Source organism: Struthio camelus, chromosome 3 (assembly GCF_040807025.1).
Source record: "Struthio camelus isolate bStrCam1 chromosome 3, bStrCam1.hap1, whole genome shotgun sequence".
NCBI lineage: Eukaryota > Metazoa > Chordata > Aves > Struthioniformes > Struthionidae > Struthio > Struthio camelus.
In genome coordinates, this window is record NC_090944.1 from 71,074,761 (window position 1) to 71,097,533 (window position 22,773).

General features: G+C 40.2%; 1 protein-coding gene across 25 annotated transcripts in view; it reads right to left on the bottom strand.

The window, feature by feature from the left end:
* Positions 1-5,497: 5,497 nt before the first annotated feature.
* The window catches only part of EPB41L2 (erythrocyte membrane protein band 4.1 like 2), a 129,226-nt gene continuing 111,950 nt past the window's right edge, over positions 5,498-22,773 (bottom strand). For all 25 annotated transcript variants that reach the window (XM_068938309.1, XM_068938308.1, XM_068938304.1 and 22 more), the window contains 5 exons: positions 20,804-20,926; positions 20,140-20,238; positions 18,060-18,140; positions 15,383-15,519; positions 5,498-6,762 (listed from right to left, as the gene is read on the bottom strand). In XM_068938309.1, the coding sequence (XP_068794410.1) occupies positions 15,412-15,519; positions 18,060-18,140; positions 20,140-20,238; positions 20,804-20,926 (411 nt within the window). In that variant the 3' untranslated portion in view covers positions 5,498-6,762; positions 15,383-15,411. The remainder of the gene's footprint in view (positions 6,763-15,382; positions 15,520-18,059; positions 18,141-20,139; positions 20,239-20,803; positions 20,927-22,773) is intronic.

Sequence of the window (22,773 nt, forward strand, 5' to 3'; positions counted from 1 at the left end):
TAGTGCTCAAATTGGAAATCATGAGAGCTGCCTATCACCCGGACGTTCAATGGATCTTACATTTCTAGCTACCCAGGGCCTTCAGGAGCACCTGCTGCCCTACCTCCTCTCAGAACCTGGATATTCACATTACCTGGTTGTCCTTGTACAACACAGTCCATAGCAGGGCACCATTTCCCTACACCCAGTGTATCCAGACTTGCATGTAAAGGTGAAGAGTCTCAAAAGCTCTTAACATTGGCCTAGCTTCCACCTTTAGTGAAGTCAGCTGCTGTTACCTTAAATGCTGGCCCTAAGCATGGGTCAAACAGATAAAACAGCTTTCACTGCAAGATCCATCATGATCCATCGTGATCCCATGAAGGTAGCAGTGGTGGAAAAGAATGTGATGCTTTGCTTCATTTTTAATGTTTTTAGGCTTGCGTTTATGTTATTATGTAAAATACTTAACGTTCACTAAGAAAACGTCAAGATACAATTATTAGGGAGTGTCGAGAACGTATTTATATACTTATGCGATATAGAGATTGAGACCAGGCTGTAATATATAGAGAATCTTAATAAAAGTGTTCTTAACTCATACGTTTATTATTGACCATATAAACAACATATTCAATTGAGAGAGCTTCCATAAAAAGTCTGTTCCCCTGATTATGCAGATGAGGGCTTCTTCAGTGTCAACATTCCTGTAAGCTGATTGAAATGTTCAAGATCAAACATACTTCAAACAGTATAGATCCAAAAGTTAAGGCCAGATAGGATGTCTGAGGTGAGAGATCTGTAAGTTTGTTTCTAATGATCTGCCTCTACCTCCAGCTGTCTCATCTGAAAAGCCAAGTTGCATAATCAATAAGTCTGACCTACTGGCCTCCAAGTATGACTCTGCTCTGTTTACCACTCCACATCTATAGATAATTTTTCTTTTCAATACTGTGTGCTCCACAGATCAGCTGCAATCATGCTTTTTCCTCCCCACTCTCAACAAAGCACGTAACAGAACATACAGAGTCTGCCCTGGCATGCTGAGACCATGTCTTATTCTACAAGCAATGACTGCTTGTTGTTCCTCTGTGCTTTCCACCTGTCATCAGGTTGGAGTAGTTCAACCTCAGCAACTGTGAGAGATAGATGTGCGCTTTAATTTCCCAGCCTCCAAACTTGCCGTGCTGCGTGTTTAACAAAGCTAGACTCCTGAAAAGGGAGGGACTTCCTGAAACTACTTGTTGCATCCCCCAGTAGCTAACCTACCAGCAAGGAAACAAGAAATAAGCACAGCTGCTAGGAGGGAACAAGCCATTCACGTTTTGGGGATCAGACCCTGCTGTATCCCCATTCAACGTCTGTTTTGGCAGGGAGAGGCAATCAAATCAGGTAGAAGCAGGTCATAGGCTTGATTCAGCACAGGCCACATTTGGGTCTTACTCAGACTGTAAACTGTTTGGTTTGGGGACCATCCTATTTTTGTTCTGTATCTGAATGAATGATGAATGAATAAGAATCATATCACTGCCTAGTGTCTTTGTTCAAGCACTCTGCCCTGTCTAAAGCTCAATTTAGAACTCTAGGCAGAGAATTTTTACCTTTGGTTGAGCAAGATGATGTTTGTTTGCAGAAAAAAGATATCAGAAATACAAATTGCTCACTCTTTTCTTTATTAGGATACTATTAGATGCCAGGTTCTTTAGCACTGTGTGTGTTTTAATTCTCGTGCTTTACATGGCAGGGCTAAGGACTGTACGGGTTACTGGAATAGAAAACCCTCACTGCTTGATCACAGTTAAACATGCAAATAATGGACCCCACAGGGTGAAATCATTTCCAGAAGTATATTCTTTTATCATTTACTTATTTTGAGTGTTCTACAAATTCCTCAGAAGCAGCTGGTAAGATCCTAGCAACATGCAGGACTTACCACCAACCGATTCAGTACCCTGATTCCATAGAACATTTCCTATTTTCATATGTAGTACTTGGATGCAAATAATTTTTGCTTTCTGAATAGATAAGCAAAGAAAAGGTGCATTCTTTGGCCATGACAATGAAACTATTTTTTACCTGAGTACATAAATTTCTGTGATTATGGACCCCTTTCAATAACATCTTTAAATATCTTCTGCAGTATACTCTTTCCTCTTATTAAATACAATCTAAATAATACACTGCAGGCAAGTTGAGACAGCTGCTACCTATAGGGAAAAAAACATTATTTTACATTAAAGAAACATGTTGCCAATAGAAAAGCAGTGATCTTGGATACTGATCCGAGATTAAAGGAATTGTCAAAACCCCCCAAAATTCCAAACACCCATTTCCCCCCACACCAAGAAAAGACTGGCCTGGACCACATGTCAAAACATATACACATACCTAATCAAAATTTAGTGTGTCTTACTACAACATAAAATTGGTTTTGTTATTTCATAAAATGTTTGACAATAGAGATTTAAAGTGTTGAAAAGTGGTGTCACTATTTAACAGTATTTTATTATAAAATAGTCTTATAGCTACCAACAAGGATACCATAAAGATATTAGGTAAGACATATTAAAACAGAAAAACACTAGATGCCCTAGGCTCAAACTGCGTATTGAGCTGTAACTGCTAACATGTAGAGTGATCTGGCATTCAAGATTCAGTAACATGTCAACTCCTGGCTGTGTTCAGTCTCATTAGTGAATATTGTCAAGGACTCTGTTTTCATGCTGCCTAGCCAAGGTTATCTTACATCATTTCCTTGACTGAGAAAAATACATATTTAAATCTTCCTTTTGAAGAAATTGTCTTGACAAATTGTAAAAACACTTCCTAAATATATATGGAAACAGTGATTGCAAGGAAATAGTTTATCTTCAATTATCTTTATAACTGAAGAGTCCTCTATCTTCCTCTCACCAGGAATCACCTCGAAAGTAAGATACTATTCCCTCCATTTACAACCGGCAAGCGTTTTAAATGTGCTTCTCTTCTTGCCTGTCTATGATTGCTTCCTCTTCCTGTCCCAGAAGAGGATTTAAGGTCTCAATCTACAGATAGAGAGAAAGGTAGCAAGAATGATGCAGCTCTGGAATAGCTTCTGTTTGGGGAATGTCTAAACCAAGTGTCTCTTCTAGTGTCTAGCGTGGAGGCATGAAATGAAGCTAGCAGAAGGCAGGTTCAAAAGAAATGAAAGGAGATGTTTTTTCCATAAAATACATGTAATGGTGAAAATGCTTGCCACAGGAAGTTTTTAAAAAGCAATAAGCAATTTCATAGAACAAAAATCCATCAGGCCAGAAAAAGAACACTGCTGATGGACCAGTAAGTCTTAGAAAAATGTTGAAAGACTTTACTACTGTACTACTTCCCGGTACAGTATTTTGTTCTTATACACATCCCTAGGCATCTGTCATTAACCTCAGTTAGAGACAGAGCTCTGGAGAAGGTAGTCATTTAGCCTGGCCCCATACAGCCATTATTATATACTTACCTCCAAAATCCCTTAAATGATTTATTTCTTTCCAAACAGAATAAAGGAACACTCCAAGTATTAGCAACATTGCTAATGCCTGTAACTTAGTATTATTAATCCAAGCACCTGTTTTCCCAAGTGCAATGTAAAAACCAGAGCATCCTGAAAATCAAAACGACCTCAAACCTTCCTGACTTGCACAGGCAGGCCAATAGTGTGGTGTACCAGCTGCTCTAGGGAGCCCAGCTCCTCAGTAAACATGCCTAAACACTGAGAAGTTCCCACTGCTTCCTGGCCAAATGTATTGAGTTAAAGGTCATTCTGATCTAGATCAGATCTCAGACTCTGACCTCTGTCTTAATATTTCATTTCATCTAGAAGATTTCTTTCGTGGCTGGACTGAAAGCTGTCATTCTGCTTGAGTTCTCAAGTAGAAGAACATTTCAAGAAACACTTCAGGTTGCAGTTGCTCATAGCTTTGGGCAATAGATCTGTTGTTTTTTGAAACAATCTGTCACCTGAGTTGCTTGCTTGTCTTTTATGAAACAATTATTATGAACCCTTAAGTGATCACAACTGAAAAAAAACCCACCATATATGAAGTATTTTTATGTTGGATGCACATGACTCATTTTTCTTAAGCAGTAATTTAAGCAGAATTAATTACTGAAATGCCTTCTCCAGATTTTCATTAAATAAGACTAATTATATTTGAAATTGCTTACATATTGTAAGGCTAGCTTATGAAGTGTGTTGATCACAATTTCTTTTGCTGCATGTGTTGCAATATTCGCTACAGATAGAAAAAATGCAATAAAACTTATCATAATTGCACAATATTCTAGAACATTTGATTAATTACATACAACTAGAATCTGTAAAACTTGACTCTTTTTAGGACTGGCCACACTTGGGGGCTAGAGTTTTTCTACATGTCAAAGATGGTTTAATTAGTATGTGTTTAATTAATGGAAGTGATGGCTACACACAAACTATGCTGACCTAAAGGCACCATTCACTTGTCCCTGACATAAGGTTCAGATTAGTATTTGAAGAAATACAGGTCTCAGTGAAAATAATTGTTTAAGAATATTGTATTTGCAATTTTAAGGATTAAATACAATTAAATACAATCTAGTGTCTAACAAATCAAAGATCCAAATCAATAAGGAATTGAGGTCATATGCTTTCTTCCCACTAAACAAGTTCTGCAACTAATACTATACCATATCAAAAACACCTCAAAGATGCTACAGAGCCTTTTCTTACGTATTTTTGTATGAAAAACCCACTAAGACATTCCCTTAAATGCATATATCTCCATTTTGAACTCTTCTTACCTATGCATAACTTGATACTTTCTTGACAATAATCTTCCTATTCATGCACAGTGGTTTTTGTTCTTTTCTCATGTTATTAGGTTGGTTGGGTTCTTTTCCTTTGTTTGAAAGAGAGAACAACTCTATTTTTGAAAAGTAGATGAATTAGGTTATATGCTATTTTTCAGGTTAACATGGAATATAATTAAGAACACAAATATGCATATATAAATCAACATCTTGGTTACTGTTGACTTCTGTTATTCAACTCATATGAAGTCAAAAGTAATAGGAATTAGTGTTAAGCAAGCTTGCTGACAGATGGCAACAAGCAAAACTGAGAACAGCACCAATAATACATTGTTCAGAGGAGATAAACATATTGAGAAGTATTATGATTTGGTGTTACTTAAAGATCATAGTGCACCCTCTCTCAAAGAGCTCGGTAGAACCACTTGAGAATGAGGAGCATTTTCACATGTGGTGTGTCGTCCAGTGGCATCTAAAGATTTATTTTCTGAAATACAGAAACCAGGACATTCTCTAGAAATGTAACACACACTGATACTTTAGCAGGAGACAGAAGATCATGCCACCCTTCAGGTAAACCTGGAGACTACTTTGTATAAAACCCCTACTTTTCAAGGTTCTGAGGCCTCTAGAACTGTAGTTATCTCAAACAGATTTGCTCATTTTAAGTATTTTCCAAATTTATGCCTGAATGCCACAGTCAAGTAGAGAATAAACAACTTTATTTTATAACAGAATTACAGAAAGCAAAATATCACTTAATAGAACTTCAAGCAGCTATAAATCTAATTTGGCATTTTAACTATACACAGAGTCAACAGCAAAAAAAAAAAAAAAGAAGAAAAAATACCCCCCAAAATAAAAATATAATCCAACATCATGAACAGGTTTTCTCAATGGCAGTCTGTATCAAATCATGTTACTGTCTCATCACTTTATGAATGCAATCCATCACTCAAATTTCCTCAGTATACAAAAAACCTGCATTATTCATTAGACAAAGTATCTGAAACATATACCTTTTCAATAACAGAAATGTCAGTTCTAACATATAGACAGTGAGATAATAGAAAAGTGAGCATTCTATACATGTATTCAAATAATGGAAGTGCTGAAGTTTGGACACAGTAAGAAAAAAAGCACTAAGGTTTTAAGCTGCCTAGATGATCTCTTGTTGGAAGAAGGAGAAGATGCTTCGTTCTTCCTTCTTTCCTTATCTGGAATGTTGCAGTCTGCAAAATGTCTACAAAGTTGAGCATTGGCACCAAAGTGCAAAAAGATTTTTAAAACACAGTGCTCAGTCAGAAGAAAATTTTCTCTACTCCTTTTCCTCTGCAAACTGCCACACTACCTCTGTCCCACAGAGAGAAGGAGATCCTTAGAACAGAAGGAGTTACAGATATATCAGTAAAAAAAATTTATTCAAAGAAATATATTTTGTCAAATTTTAGGAAATGTTTTACTGTTATAAAAAAAGCTTTGTTATGTGATACCATATATTTACCTGAATAATCCGAAAAAAAAATTCTGTAAATTACTCCAGTAAGAGATTTCTCTTGAAATACTTGGAAAAAAAACTATATCTAACTTAGTTAAGATCCTCTTTTCTGCACAATTACCACCTGCTCCAGTGAGCAATGCTTACCATATTATATTTTTTGTTCACTTTCATATAATCAAGAATCAGCTTCAAAAAGGGCAAGTATCCGTGCAAAAAAGATGAAATCTTCTAAAACTTCATAAAAAAAAACTAAGATTGTTAAGAAGTGGTTATAAAAAAATAAACAAGAAAGACTGTAAGGGAATATAGACCAAAGATGCTAAATTCCTGTTTGGTATGGGCATTTCGGTCTTCAATGTCTGGTCCTCACTGCTAGGCTTGGTGAATTTGGTAGAGTAGTGATGGCTTGGAATGGTCACAGTTCTTCATGGTCATGATCATGGTCAGTATTATTATTTTTACTTCTAGAAGAAAAAGAAGGGAGAAGATTATATAAACATTCCTGAGGGACAATGTGTATCTCACATTACCAGATTCCAGGAAGTCATTTCTCCTCTAGAGGGTGCATCTGCCTGCCTGCCTACCTGTCTGTCTGCCTGCCTGGGGTGGGGGGGGGGGTCCCCCCTCCAAAATTCCCATGGTGTTTTAACAGCTCACCTCTAGCATAGCTTACTGAAAACTTTAATCTACAATCCAGTGAATAAGTAAAAATAAAATTATTCTTTCAAATGATAATCCTTGAGCATCCAAGTGTATTAGAGACAGCAAAGCTCTACAAAGAATATTGCTGTACTTGTAGTCAGGGCAGTCTTCATTACCTTGGAAACCAATAGTCAAAATTCACGGCATGATTCAATTGCCTAAACACAATTATCTAGAACTATTTTTGCAATCCCATCTAGCCTCCAGTTGCTGCTCCAAGAGGACAGAGGTCTCTGGGTAGTCCTGTGTTATATCTGCCAACCCTGTATGCAAGTTGCAGATATCCAAGGCATTTCAGATGGCCGGTGTTAAGCCAACTATATTTCTTCCTAGATGTTTAACTGAAAGGTATCGTTCATTCAAACGAGTCACCAGGTCTCAAGATACAAAAGTAACATAGCAAAATGTCTTCATATTAGTCCTATTTTACTCTCCAATAAGCATTTCAGACCAAGAGCTATAAAGCAGCCGGTAAACTCAAATAAGAACAGCTGACAGCGGCTGACATATTGCAAACACCACTCCACAACGTATATATTTCTCCAATAAGCAAAGCACGCTCTCAACAGATGGAAATAATTATTTGAATACTTTTCTCTGAATAAATTTTTACCAAGTAGCAAAATATTTGATGAGGGAAGAGAATCAACTTTTCAGTTAGTTACTACTATAGAAATGCAGTGCAAACCTTCCAAGATTCTTCCTCCCATGACACAGTCCCTTCATGAGAGATGTTACTTACAAAAACTACATGGGATAGATTACGTTGAACACTGATTTGAAGAACACCTTTCTGTGCTGAGGCAGCATGAAGAAACCGGCATATTTGGTACAAACATAACAGAAGAGGCAGTCCTTGCTCCGAAGACCTTTACATTCACATTGATAAATAATAAATGAACAATGTGGTGGTGCCACACAGCCTCTCCTTGTAAATCAGAATGATTTGTTCTATTCTTTCACTGTATATTTATACCTTAAATGTTCCAATGTAAACAGCAGAAATACGAGAAGGATAGTCTGAGCGTGCCTGTTAAGTGTTACCCTGCACACCTAGGGATTAGTGAAATTATCCAAACTACAGGCATCCTCCCTCCTGTAGACCAAAAGCTCTCTCAAAAAGCAACGTGTATTTTGCGAAGCTCATCTGGATTATTTATGTGATATGGGGCCTCATCCACCCATTACTACCTCACAGTTCAGTGCGGTTCCATGTCCTCTCCTGTGTTTTCAAAACAAAGCTGGAGCATACATGTTATACCTTCATAGTTTCCAGTGTCACTAAGCAACAAAGCTACAAAGCAAACTTAGTTGAACACTGAAATAAGAAATTATAGTGACAGAACATACATGGCATTCTGAGCAATTCTTATTTTTGGTGACTTGGTCACCTTTACTAAAACAAACAAGCACAAAGAAAACAAAACAACCAAAACAACCAAAAAACTCCCCATCTGTTCTATCACCCTTCAACCCATTCATAAAGTAAGCTTTTCTTCTCTAAATCACTTTTATGCATCTGGCACATGAAAACAAAGAAATGGTTGCCAGGCACAACACTGTTTTGCGTTACTGACAGCTGGATCAAGGAGTTGAGAGAGGCTGCAGCTTTTGAAATTCTTTCCAAAAAGACCAGAACCATTTATTTCCGCCAAAAGACAGCCCTTTGCTACTTCCAGTTTATAACATTAACATTTGGGTGAAGAAGTGCTAACCTAATACTTCCAAACCTGATCCATGTTTTCCCGATTTGTATAAATTACGAGCAAAAAATATTCATTACTTTTTCAAACACACAATAATCTGTCCAACACTGAAGAAATTTTCAGAGGGTAGCTCAAGCTTAGCTCCAGTTCCTTGTAAAACCTACAGTTTCTGAGCAAGCTCACAGGAAAACTAGACAAAAGGTAATTTGTAACTTCAGGTTAATTGAAGCAAACATTTTAGGTCTAGCACAAGGCCTCTGCACAAGACCAGGAAACACAGCTGGAATCACATTAATGGTAAAGGCAGATAATTTTTCTGTCTGCAGGCAGAGGGTAGGCATCCTATTCTTATCCTCTTGGACCTCTCCATAGTATTCAGTCCTGTCAATCCATGCAATGCCGCATGTAGCAGAATTTCAGGGTATCTCCTGAAATGGCTAATGACATCCAGTGTGTAGCTATGGGAATCAATATTTCCTCCAATAAATCTCTCACAAAACATCTCTCCGCCGTACTTTTCAACATGCAACCCCTAACTCTCATTGTGCAAGTACCAGCAGTTGGAAAATGATACAAGCTTTCCTTTTCCTAAGCCTCATGACTCTCCACTCCTATCCAGGTGGTGAAGGAGAATAAGATGCTTTTAAAATAAACTGAGGCTTTAGTCTGTCTCTTTAAGCTGAAACTATGCAGCTGTGATTGCTTAGGAGTTCAGGAAGATTAAAATTCCTTCCTAATCACAGAATCGTTTAGGTTGGAAGGGACCTCTGGAGATCATCTAGTCCAACCTCCCTGCTCAAGCAGGGACCTCTAGAGCATATTGCCCAGGATCACATCCAGACAGGTTTTGAATATCTCCAGGGAAGGAGACTCCATTACCTCTCCGGGCAACCTGCTCCAGTGCTCTGTCACCCTCACAGTGAAGAAGTTTTTTCTCAGGTTCAGGTGGAACTTCCTGTGGTTCAGTTTCTGCCCATTGCCTCTTGTCCTGTTGCTGGGAACCACGGAGAAGAGATTGGCCTCATCCTCTTGACACTCCCCCTTCAGATACTTACACACATTGATCAGATCGCCTCTCAGTCTTCTCTTCTCCAGGCTGAACAGGCCCAGCTCTCTCAGCCTTTCCTCATAGCAGAGATGCTGCAGTCCCCTCATCATCTTGGTAGCCCTCCGCTGGACTCTCTCCAGCAGTGCCATGTCTCTCTTGTACTGGGGAGCCCAGAACTGGACACTGTACTCCAGGGGAGGCCTCACCAGGGCTGAGGAGAGGGGCAGGATCACCTCCCTCCACCTGCTGCCAACACTCTGCCTCATGCACCCCAGGATCCCACTGGGCTTCTTGGCCACCAGGGCACACTGCTGGCTCCTGCTTAACTTGTTGTCCACCAACACTCCCAGGTCCTTCTCGGCAGAGCTACTTTCCAGCAGGTCAACCCCCAGCCTGGACTTGGGCATGGGGTTATTCCTCCCTAGGTGCAGGACCTTGCACTTGCCTTGGTTGAACTTCAGGAGGTTCCTCTCCGCCCAGCTCTCCAGCCTGTCCAGGTCCCTCTGAAGGGCAGCACAGCCTTCTGGTGTGTCAGCCACTCCTCCCAGTTTAGTATCATCAGCAAACTTGCCAAACTTGCTGAGGGTGCACTCTGTCCCTTCCTCCAGGTCATGGAGGAATACATTGAACAGGACTGGACCCAGCACTGACCCCTGGGGGACACCACTAGCTACAGGCCTCCAACTAGACTCTGCGCCATTCACCACAACCCTCTGAGCTCGGCCATCCAGCCAGCTCTCAAGCCACCTCACCCTCCACTCATCTAGCCCACACTTCCTGAGCTTCCCTAGGAGGATGTGATGGGAGACAGTGTCCAAAGCCTTGCTGAAGTCCAGGTAGACAACATCCACTGCTCTCCCTCATCTTCATCCAGCCAGTCATTCCGTCACAGAAGGCTGTCAGATTGGTCAAGCATGATTTCCCTTGGGTGAATCCATGCTGACTACTCCTGATCACCTTCTTGTCCTCCACATGCTTAGTGATGACCTCCAGGAGGAGCTGTTCTATCACCTTTCCAGGGATGGAGGTGAGGCTGACAGGCCTGCAGTTTCCTGGCTCCTCCTTCTTGCCCTTTTGGAAGACCGGGGTGACACTGGCTTTCTTCCAGTCCTCAGGCACCTCTCCTGATCTCCAGGACCTTTCTGAGATGATGGAGAGTGGCCTAGCGATAACATCCGCCAGCTCCCTCCGCACTCGTGGGGGCATCCCATCAGGGCCCATGGATTTATGGATGTCAAGTTTGGACAAAAGATCTCTAACCCGATCCTCCTCGACCAAGGGAGAGTCTTCCCTTCTCCAGCCTTCCTCTCTTGTCCCCAGGGTCTGGAATTCCTGAGGGCTGGCCTTAGCAGTGAAGACCGAAGCAAAGGCAGCATTCAGCAACTCTGCCTTCTCTGTATCCTTCGTCACCTGGGCACCCACCCCATTCAGCAGCGGGCCAGCATTTTCCCTAGTCTTCCTTTTGCTATGGATGTATTTGAAGAAGGCCTTCTTGTTGTCCTTGACATCCCTTGCCAGATTTAATTCCAACTGGGCCTTAGCCTTCCTTGTCACATCCCTGCCTACTCTGACAATGTCCCTGTATTCCTCCCAAGTGGCCTGTCCCCTTTTCCACATTCTGTACACTTCCTTCTTCTGCTGGAGTTTGGCCAGGAGTTCCTTGCTCATCCATGCAAGTCTCCTGCCCGCTTTGCTGGATTTCTTACTCAGGGATGCACTGATCTTGAGCCTGGAGGAGGTGATGCTTGAATATTAACCAGCTTTCTTGGACCCCTCTTCTTCTAGGGCCCTACCCCAGGAGATTCCCCTAAGTAGGTCCCTCAAGAGGCCAAAGTTAGCTCTCCTGAAGTCCAGCGTTGCAATCCTACTCATTGCCCTGCTCCCTCCTCGTAGGATCCTGAACTCCACCATCTCATGGTCACTGTAGCCAAGGCTGCCCCCAACCTTCACATCTCCAACTAGACCTTCTTTCTTTGTTAGTACAAGGTCTAGCAATGCACCTCTCCTTGCTGGCGTCTCCACCACCTGGGTCAAGAAATTATCATCAATCCTCTGCAGGAACCTCTTTGACTGTTTGTGCCTAGCTGTGCTGTCTTCCCAACAGATGTCAGGGTGGCTGAAGTCTCCCATGAGAACCAGGGCCTGTGATCATGAGGCTACGTCCAGCTGTCTGTAGAAGGCCTCATCGATGACTTCCTCCTGATCAGGTGGCCTGTAGTAAACCCCCACAACAATGTCACCCATGTTACCCTGCCCTTTAATCCTTACCCATAGGCTCTCAACTTGCTCTTCATCCACCCCGAGGCACAGCTCCACACATTCTAGTTACTCCCTCACATAAAGAGCAACTCCACCACCTCGCCTTCCTGGCCTGTCTTGCCTAAAAAGCACGTAGCCATCCATGACAGCATCCCAGTCATGTGAGCTATCCCACCATGTCTCTGTCACTGCAATGAGATCACGGCCCTGCGACCGCACACAGATCTCTAACTCTTCCTGCTTATTCCCCATGCTGCGTGCATTGGTATACAGGCATTTCAGAGAGCCAGGCAGGCAAGCATGCAAGCTTCTCAGGAGAGGTGCAAGAGGATCCTCCATAGCCATGTTCCATGCTGTCTCCCCTGGCTGTATGCACCCGCTGGAGGCATCCTGACTTGAGCGGTGTTTTACTGACTCCCCTGCCACTATACCACTCCCCTTCCTCCATCTTGCCTAGTTTAAAGCCCTCCTTACCAGGCTGGCCAATCTGTTGGCAAAGACGTGTGTGCCCTGCTTGGTAAGGTGGATCCCATCGCTCCCCATCAGCTGTTGATCTTCTAACAGGGTCCCATGGTCATAGAAACCAAAACCCTGCTGCCAACACCAGCGGCGCAGCCAGTTGTTAACTTGGAAAACTCGTCTACTCCTCCTCCCATCCTTTCCCCTCACAGGCAAGATTGAGGAGAAAACGACCTGGCCTCCCAGACCCTTGACCACCATTCCCAGAGCTCTGAAGTCCCCTTTGATGGTTTCCAATTTGCCTTTCGTGTCGTTAGCACCCACGTGGAAGATCAGCGGAGGGTAGTAGTCCGATGCATGGACAAGCCTTGGCAGTCTTTCCACGACATCTCTTACTCGAGCCCCCGGCAGGCAGCAAACCTCTCTGGACAAGAGGTCAGGTCGGCAGATAGGTGCCTCTGTCCCCTGCAGCAGGGAGTCACCCACAACAATCACTCGCCGCTTCTTCCGGGGGTTCCTGCACGGCACAGGGTCTGCCAGGCCAGTCGCCTCCCTTGGAGCCATGCCCAGCTCCTCCTCAGCTTGGAGGGCGCTAAACTTGTTCTTCACAGGCAACTCTTGAGGAGGAGCAAGAGCCTTTCTCCTTCTACGAGAGGTCACCAGCTTCCACCCTCTTCAACAGTGTTATGATGCACCTTTACACACGGTGCTGAGCCCTCTGACAACTCCGCTGCAGTGCAGGGTGGGGACTCCTGGAGCTGAACAGTCTCCGAGAACGCCCTGTCAATCTCCTGCTCATCTTCTCAGATGCTACACAGCCTACTAACCTCCTCCCGTAACTCCCTTATCTGGTGATGCAACTGGTCAACCACAGCACACCTCACGCAGGAGAGCTGACTGTCAGCCCAGGCCCCATGGAGAGGCCCCAGGCACTCCCTGCAGCCTGACACCTGCAGGGCTGCATCTGCTGTCTGAGGGCCTGTCTGGGTGGAAGCCTCAGACACAGCCGATGCAGCACCTCCAGCAGCCACTGGGGAACGTGCTCTGTGGCGTGTCATGACCATGCCCTGGGGAAGGACACACCACTGTGCAAAATGGAGAGGGGCCTTCTTTGCCTTCTGGCTCCCTTCTGCACAAACTGCTGCATCTGTTCACTGCCTCTGTTGGCTGCGCTCTGGGAGCTGTGCTCTAGGCCTGGCTCTTATATAGGCCTCTGCCTAGCAGTGACTCACAAGGGTGCTTGACCCACCCAATCAGGAGCCACCTGAAACAAAAGCCCCAACTCCCTCTGACCAGGGCAGCCCAGAGAGCTCGTTAGCAGCAGCCCCACCTAGCTAGAACTTCCCAGGAGAAGTTAAGCCAAGGCCCCCTGCAGCAGTCGTCCTTGCCCAGCTCTCCCTTCCTGCTAGCAGCAAGCACTGTCTAGTTCCTCGGGGGTTCCCAGAAAGCCTCCACAACTTCCAACAAGGCCCACAAAAAGCCCAGGCAGAGCCCAGACACTGCTGCGCAAACTGCTGCATCTGTTCGCTGCCTCTGTTGGCTGCCCTCTGGTAATTTGGTAATAATGGTAATAACAGTAATAATGGTAATTTGCAGATGATATAAAACTAGGAAGAGTGACTGATAGACCAGATAGTTCTGCAGCCTTTTGGAGGAACCTCAACAGGCTGGAGAAATGGGCAGAGAGGAACCTTATATATTTCAACAAAGGGAAATGAAAAGTCCTGCACCTGGGAAGGAATAACTCCAAGCACCAGTACATGCTGAGGGTGAACCTGTTAGACAGCAGCTTTGCAGATCAAGACCTGGGAGTCCTAGTGCACAAGCGGAACATGAGCCAGCAACGTGTCCTTGTGGCAAAGGTGGCTAACAGTACCTTGGACTGCTTTAGGAATAGTGTCACCAGCAGGTTGAGGGATGCAATCCTTCTCCTTTAGTCAGCATAGGTGAGGCCACACCTGGAATGCTATGTCCAGTTCTGGGCTCCCCAGCACAGGAAAGACATGGACATACTGGAGTGGGTCCAGTGAATGGTCAAAGATGATCAAGGGATTGGAGCACCTCTCATATGATGAGAGACTGACAGAGCTTGGAGTGTTTAGCCTGAAGAAGAGAAAGCTCAGGAGAGATCTTATCAATGCCTGTCAATATCTGATGGGAGGGTGTAAAGAAGAGTACCAGACTCTTCTCAGGATGGGAGGCAATGGGCATCAACTGAAACAAGATTTTTTTTTGTTTTTGTACATACATCAACAGGGAAAAAACCTCTAGCCCCAAATCCAAGTGTGCTAGCAGTAAAGAATATACCAACTGAATGAGGACCTAGTAAACTGACATTCCTTCAAATATTCTTTCAGCTGATAACAGGCTTTAAAACCTCAATTTGCAAAGCATTTAACTCCTTCCCATGGAGAATGATAAAAAGGTTAAATATTTTAATATGCTTAACATTGAGAATTATCTGACTGAATGAAAACGTCTGAGCAGGGAACTGCACATAATCTTCCCAATAAAATAAATAAAGTGTAAGGCAAGGACTGTAATTGTACCGCTACACAAAAAAAACATGACACATGCTTCATATTTTGCAGAAATAGCCCAAACTCACTTAAGATAAACTACAATAACTTGAGAAAATGTCATAGGAAACGCCATAACAAGAGTACTGTGAACTGGAAGACATTTAAATTTGAAACTTAAATAAAAAATGTGAGAGTTGACTTAAGATAAAATTCTTACACTTAAGTGCCTGTTCCACTGCACCAATTTGTGAGAGCACATACCAAAAAATCCCAGTATTTGTCAAGCCTGTTAAAATGCAGAATACAAGAGAAAATTGATGCTACTTTTTCAAACTATGTTATTTATGCATATATTTGTTATTAAATCTGTTTCATATTGCAGACTTACCTAAAACACTTGCTTGATGGCATTTGATTTTACTCTTCATCTTCCTCAGCAAGTTCAGTTTCTTTGTGCACCACTACTCTTGTGACAGACATGTCAGGGTGCTGTTCTTTGACTTCTTTGATTGCCTGTGCCAGGGCCTGCAAACATATTTGAAATATGTAATTCAGTGACGGCAAAGAGACATTAATATGGGGCAGGAAGATGGATGAGTTGCATTAGAAATTTTCGTAATAGTTGTTCAGAACTCTAAATTCCTGAACTTGGAAGGTTTCAGGAAAACTAATGAACAAAAGAATGCCCTCTTCTCCCTACCCTCCCCCCCCAATATTAAAAGAAAGGCTTTGTAAATTTACTGAAATTTCCAGAAAGTAGCAGAAAACTATAAAGTCACCCTATAACTTTTTTAGTTCATTCCAGAGGACAAAAAGCACTCCTATATCAGAAGTTTTAGAACTTTTACAAATGGAGACAAAGCAGGAACATACGCAGTACTAAAAATAAAAGTTTCCCTCAGTTTCCTGAATAAAATGGAAAAATACATTGCTATCTGGTCTAAGTACAGTGCTGAAACTTCAGGAGAAGATTGTAACAGAAATTTTTTCCTCGACATAAGAATCTCCTTTTCCTCCTGTTACTAGTTTAAGATAGTCTTCTCTAGTTTAATTCATAGAAGTATAAATGCCAGTTAGTTTCTTTTTAAACCTTCCTCCACGTTTTAAGAAATTTTGTCTTCTTAAGAGATGTCTCAATGCACATAAGGCTTCACAGCCAACCACAGAAGTGCACCTTTGAGGCAGACTATGCAAAAGAGCTCCTGGGACCTACTGTTCCTTACCTTGATCTGAAACTTATTTCAGTGAGCTGTATTACTGATGGAACAACAAAAGAAATGATGAAGAAACTGGAAGGAGCTGGAAAAGGTACCATATGGCAACAGTAAACTCAGTCAGTTTAGCCTTAATCACAACTTTAATAATACTAGAAACAGGAAGAAAAATGAGACGCAAGAAGTTGCATCATTTCAAAATATGACAAGTTCCTGAGCCATAGGTCGTAAGTTAGAGAAGAAATAATGAATTCTGAAAAGAAATTGGAAGAACGCCAACATTTGCCACCTTAATGATTAAAAGATAATGAATTTGAAGTCCTATTAAGAAAACAGGTATAGAATAACACATAATGCACTGGTACAATACTGATGTTTACTCATATATTAACTGTAACAATTTTTTTATTAGTTTGTGTTTTAAGGTATGGCAAACGTAATCTATGCAGTACAAATGAGGATTTAAAAGCAAGTGGCTGCTCAGATTTAAGAGTCACTGTTTTTAATCAAACCACAAACAATGATTATTCAAGTCTCTAACCTCTAAATCGCAGGAAGTGTAAGAAGCATTTGTATTCTGAAACTCAAATTAAAATCTCTTTCTTATTGAAAACTAGTCAGTGATGTAGGGGGCAGAACAACAAAAGAATGAACATTGATTAAATAGTCTGCGAGTCCAGGAACTTCAAATCCACTGAAGAGACTGTGGTAGAGGTTTCTTAAATCTGTTAAGAGCAGCTCACTGTGTCAAATTTCAGTGATTTTTTTTTTTTTTAATAGATTCATTTTTTACTTCATTACCACTTACTTGAAGAAGGGCTAGGAGAACAGTTTTACTAAAGCAAAGGTATTTTCTGACCTTTTCAGACATTCCAAATGCATTATAGGTGTGTCAAGGCAGAAAACAAGCCATGTCTAATGCTAAACAGCACTGCCATTTAATTACAAGTTTCAAGAAGAGATTGAACTTGTCACGAGCCACTTTCTGGAGGCACATCAACATCTGAAATTAGATTCACTGAAAGGTCTCACTATATTAAAACTGAGAAGTTATATTAAACCCTGTTCGTTTGTGTAGCTACCATAAAGTTAGAACTGGATTCACTGCAATTTTATGTAGAAGGTAGGCTTTTTCATTCATATTATTCCACTGATTGTTGATTGACTTTGCCACTCCAAAGAGTAGCTAATTGCACTTTCTTAAATTTTTTCTGTGTACTTCTCAAATTCAGCCAGCCTAACTGGGCAGGTAAAAGTGATATTAACTCTCTTCTCAGACCATAAAAAATTGCAACTGCTTTTGTGCTGATAAAGATGAAAGGTACTTATGCTTCAGCGGATCAACTTTTTTTTTTTTTTTTTAAACACACAACTTTACACATCCAAGGCAAAAACTACTATTCTTAATTCAAGTAGTTTATGCCTTAATATATTTCAAAGGTTTCAATCAAATTAAGCTCTGCATTCAGATGTTGCTGAACCAAAGCAGTAGAGACTCCTGCCTATCTAGATTAACGTTTCAAAATAGATTATTGTAGTAATGCTTTTCCTCCTATAAGCTAAAAAAAACCCCAAACTAAACAGATTGGCTCCCTTCCAAAAAAAAGCAAGCTCCTTAAAAATAGCAGGAAATGCATTCATGTCATCTGTTTTTTTTCCTCAGTTATACTCTAAAGGTTCTCCATTCACAAAACACGATAGCTGACAACTTTGCTGCAATGAACAGTCTCAGCATCTGATTCTTCCTATTCAACTTCTCTACTTTCTCCTATTTCATATTTCTGAAAGAGCTTTTAGAGATCACTGGACTATCACCAACACATTATAAAGGTTAACAGCTTACATACTCACCTCATCATGGTCAATATCTGCATCTCCAGTAATGACAATGCGCTTCTCAATTCTTGTTTCTGATACTCCACCTTTTACCATCTACAGATGGCACAAAAACAAGAAAACATCTTTACAATTATTCCATATAGCCAGGAGAGGATTCACAAAGCACTCCTTTCTACTGCCCTGAAGCAACTGAATTTCTGCCAATGGATTGCAGTTAGTAGCAAATATTCTTGGTCTGAACTAAGGTCCTCCTTTCTTTTTCCAGTTATGTAGTTAGTCACATTTCAGTGATTGCTAAGAAAAACTTGGTAAAAAACAAGCAAAGACAATTCCTTCTGTTTTTTGAACTGAAGTTTGAACACATCTAGAAGTGTACACAAATGGGAGTTCCAGTCTCCTTCATCAAATAAGCCTGGCAAGAAATAGATTGCAGGAGTCTTCTTTGGTTTCCATCCCTCTAGCATGGACCTCTTCTCAGTCTCCGAGTAATCCCGTACCATCACATACAAAGATGTTCTCTTTTTCAGTTTGGAGTTCATGCACCTTAGTGTCATGTTATTAACATATTTCACATCTCAGATGGGAATAATTGTGCTTTGTTTCTTCATTTCTCACTCTAATTGTTAAAGCATTTTAGCTTAGAGAAATATTCTAAAAAGAAATAAAATTGTATGCTTTTTTTATAGGCCTGTATTACAGAAAAGAATAAAGTAGTTCTTAAGAAACACGGATCATATTAGAAAAGTTTCAACATCATTCTTTTAAGAACATCTTTAGAAAATTTTAATTTTAACTTTGATAGATAATGAAAAGCCTTTGAAATCCTAAAGCCTTTTGAATCAGTGATCACCAGTATATAAGAAAAGATGAAGACCTGCTGCATTATGGTCATCCCAGTCATTTTTGAGAAGAAAAGACTGAAATCAATTTTTTTTAAATGCTTCCTTCCTAAAAGGAACATTTTTTCACATCTGAACTTAGCCAGAAAATTCCACTTTTCAATTTTGAATAGTTATAGCACAATTTATTAAATAGGACTTCTGCCTAAAATGCTGTTGGCTAATGAATCTAAAAGGGAGTAGGAGAAGGAAGAGGATCTGTTGATTGATCTGCCTAATAAAACATTACATTTTAAGGTCTAAGCTCAGTTTCTTCTAGGTGACTTTCAGCTTACAACTTTCCAACATCATCTCTCCAATTTCCTTCTGCAAATGCAACTCTCTATTTTTTAGAATATTTGGTTGCCAAATTAATCCACTGAGCAGCGAGTTACTGTTCCATTCTGTGATGATATGAAGCTTCTTGTCTTGGTGGGAAAAAAACTCCCAAACTTACAGCTTACATTTCTCTTCTTGACTTTTTCTTTACTGTAAATAAATTTTTCTACAATCTTCTTGGAAAACTATGTTAAGAGTTCAGAGACATGAGATGAAAACTGTGTTGCTGGTGCACGCCTTTTAAAATTGTAGAAATACTCATATAAGTAATGAATAAAAATAACACTTTGGTAGCTCTAACACACTGTGAAGAGACATATGTGGAGGACATAATTCAAACCCCAAAATATATTTGTTTGCGCAAGTAATCTAACAGTATAAGCTGTTTTAAAATGTGCTTTAAAGCTAGCAGTGCAAGGATATACAATACCAAGGCTGAAAAAACATTGTGTCAGTACATCCTTATGACAGATTCTATTAACAGGGCTCCTGCGGACCCCACACAGATCAATTTTGTTTTCAAAGATCCTACAAGGTATCAGTGAGTGAGTGCAGAATATTGAGACTGTAAAGGTCTAGGTCCAAATTCCTTGCCAAACACCAGAAATGAGACCTATATGAAATACTTAAATATCTAATCACATTTTTCTACCCTTCCCAATCCTGTTCCCAGATGTTCTCCCTTACTTATTCGGACTTCTCTGTTCAAAATTTGCTTTTGGAAAGTCAGCTCTCCCCATATGCCTGGAATGAATCCAGTTCATTTTAACTATATCTGCTAAATAAAGATGAGAAGTCTGAGGAACTACCTATGAGATTTTTCGAGGGTTTTTGCTCATTTATTTTTCAGTTCAGAGAGACATTATCCATTTTACCTTTGTGATGTGTGTAGTTGTGGTGGTAGAAATTGATTCTGATGTAATTGTCTGTGCACTCAGCAGCACACCAGCATCACCACCTGTATTGGCATCAAACTGTGAGAAGAAAAATAATATTTTCATATTTTGGCATTTAAAAGCTTTACTTTAACGGGGAAAAACTTAATGCAATTTTTATTACTGAACACATACTTAACTTTTCAGTTCAAATGGAAAAGTTAAAAACCAAAATCTGAATAGAAGCCATCAAGTTTACTGAGCTATTTAGGCTGCTGTTATGTTTTACTCTTGGATAAAATTTATGATCAAAGTTAAGTGTTCTTTTCAGGAGTAATAAGATTTAAATCAAATTTCCAATGCTAAATATGGTTTTACATTTGCAGATAGTCAATTACAAAGCAACTAAGTTTTTATTAACAAGAAGAAGAGGAAGGCACTTTTAGAACTTTAAGAGTAATAGTACTGCTTTTTTCTATAACCATTTCAGTTCAACTATTCCATAGTCAAAGTATAGTCTTAGCGCTGCTAGAAGAAAGCATAGGTTTTTGAAAAGCATTTCTTGGACATTATAGCTCTTTAATTTGAGCTAAAAATGGCGGGAATAAAACTCAACTTGCAAACCATACACTAAACGATATACCAAACTACCCAGCCACTATACCTGTGGAGATTCATACGTGATGGTTTTAGTTTCTGTTTGAACAATTGGAACTTCCTTAGTGGAGATTTCAGTTCTCTGTGCAGCATCTGAAATGGTTACCATCTCCGTTTTCACTACTGGAGGCTGTGGTGCAAGAGACAGAAACAATCAATTTAAAAGACCATCAATTTAAATGAGGAAAAGGTTTGTGAAGGGAACCAAGAACATACAATCAAAAATCTAGGAAAAGCACAGCAGTTTGATAAATATTTAAGACTATCTTTCCAATCAAGAAGCAAAATAAATAAGCAAAATGGAATGAAGACTAATAAACCAGTATTCTAATTATCTTATCTATCTGTGGTAGAGAAATCTAATCTCCTAATAGCCTTTGCCAAAGTTCTGTGTTTCAGCTAACAGCAAATATTTAAGAAATCAATTGCTAAAATCAACCTGTAACACAGGTATTTAAAATGTGTGAAACAACATCAGTAAGAAATAAAATCTTGGCTTGTGCAAAGGTTCTATCAAACAAGAAGGACATAGCTAGCTCAAAGGGAAAAGCTTCACACTAGTATTCACCTGGGAAAATATTTATCTTAACTAGTCAAACTGCAAACAAGGACTAAAAATTTCAGGAAATACTGTAAATTTTTTCACTTTTTAATAGGTACTATTTCTGGAACAGAAAGACAACTCTGACTTTTGAATTTTAAGCACTCTACATTCAGTGTAATAAGTGTGAATATCAATGGCTTCTTTTGACCTCAAGAAAACCATTTCACCCATTGAGAGGTTTGCTAGTGGCGTTCTCTGCAATGTCAAAAAGGCAGTGATTAACAAGGGGTCCTTAAGCCAGTGAACTTGTGACTTGCAGCAGATTTCGAAGTATATTCAATAACTTAAAAAAAAAAAAAAAACCCACACAACACAAGTAAAGCCTTTTGATCTTTTTTTCTAGATGCAGGAGTTGCTTTCTCCTATTGATTTTAAAGGCACTTAGGAAAAACTCCTAGACACTTATCTTTATTTCACACACACTTGCACACACACAAGCCTTTCTTCCCTCCCCCCAAACTGGCTATGCTTCTAGGAAGTGTGGGTGCAAGCATGTTGTGCCTGCAACTTCTAAAGGTCTTATAAACTAATTAGGTGTTCTAGTTAAGAACATGAAAGAAGACTGTGTATGTGAAAGATAACAAAATTAGTAAGGTAGCTGAGAAAAACACAAGTATGCAACATCTGCAGAACCACCTCTGAACTTATTTTCATTTGGGTTTGAGTATAAAGCAAAAAAAATGCCATCCTTGCAAGAAAAGGCGCATAGACAAGTAGCAAAAAACTTCACCATATTGTCCAAAAAGTCAGCAGAAGATCTTGCCAACTTTACAAAGATGCATCCTTGCATTTCATTTTTTCCCCTTCTGCTTCTTTAAAAATTTTACCCAACAGTGAACCCTTTAACCTTGTTTGGCTTAAAACAGTTGATCAGGTCTGGAACCAATCCATGCTTCCCTAAATATCTATTGCACTGGAAGATTTCACACTAAGATAATTGTATGTGCATTCCCTTTAAATACAGTGCTCTTACCTAGCCAGTTCCTACCTATACTTATTTTAGTCTCTAAATCCATAACATTTTTTCAAAAGGAGGGGGAGAGGGGAGGAAAAAAAAGGGGGGGAAAGAACAGCAGTGGATAATAGGGCAAAAAAGGTGAAAACAATTCGTAACTGACATTTTCCAATTTCAAGTGTTTTCCAATCACAATTACAGGTCACGGACATGTCAAAAACAATTGACAAATAGACGAGACGAGACTTAAAACATTAAAAACATATAAGTAATAAATATATATTATGTATGTGCATATAAAATAAGGGGGAGATAAAAAAGGAGATGGTCATCTTCGGAAGGTTTGCTTTACTGGTGATGCACATCCAGTTCTAGCAAAAAGCCAGAAACCATAACTGAAGGAGACAGAATTTCTCTG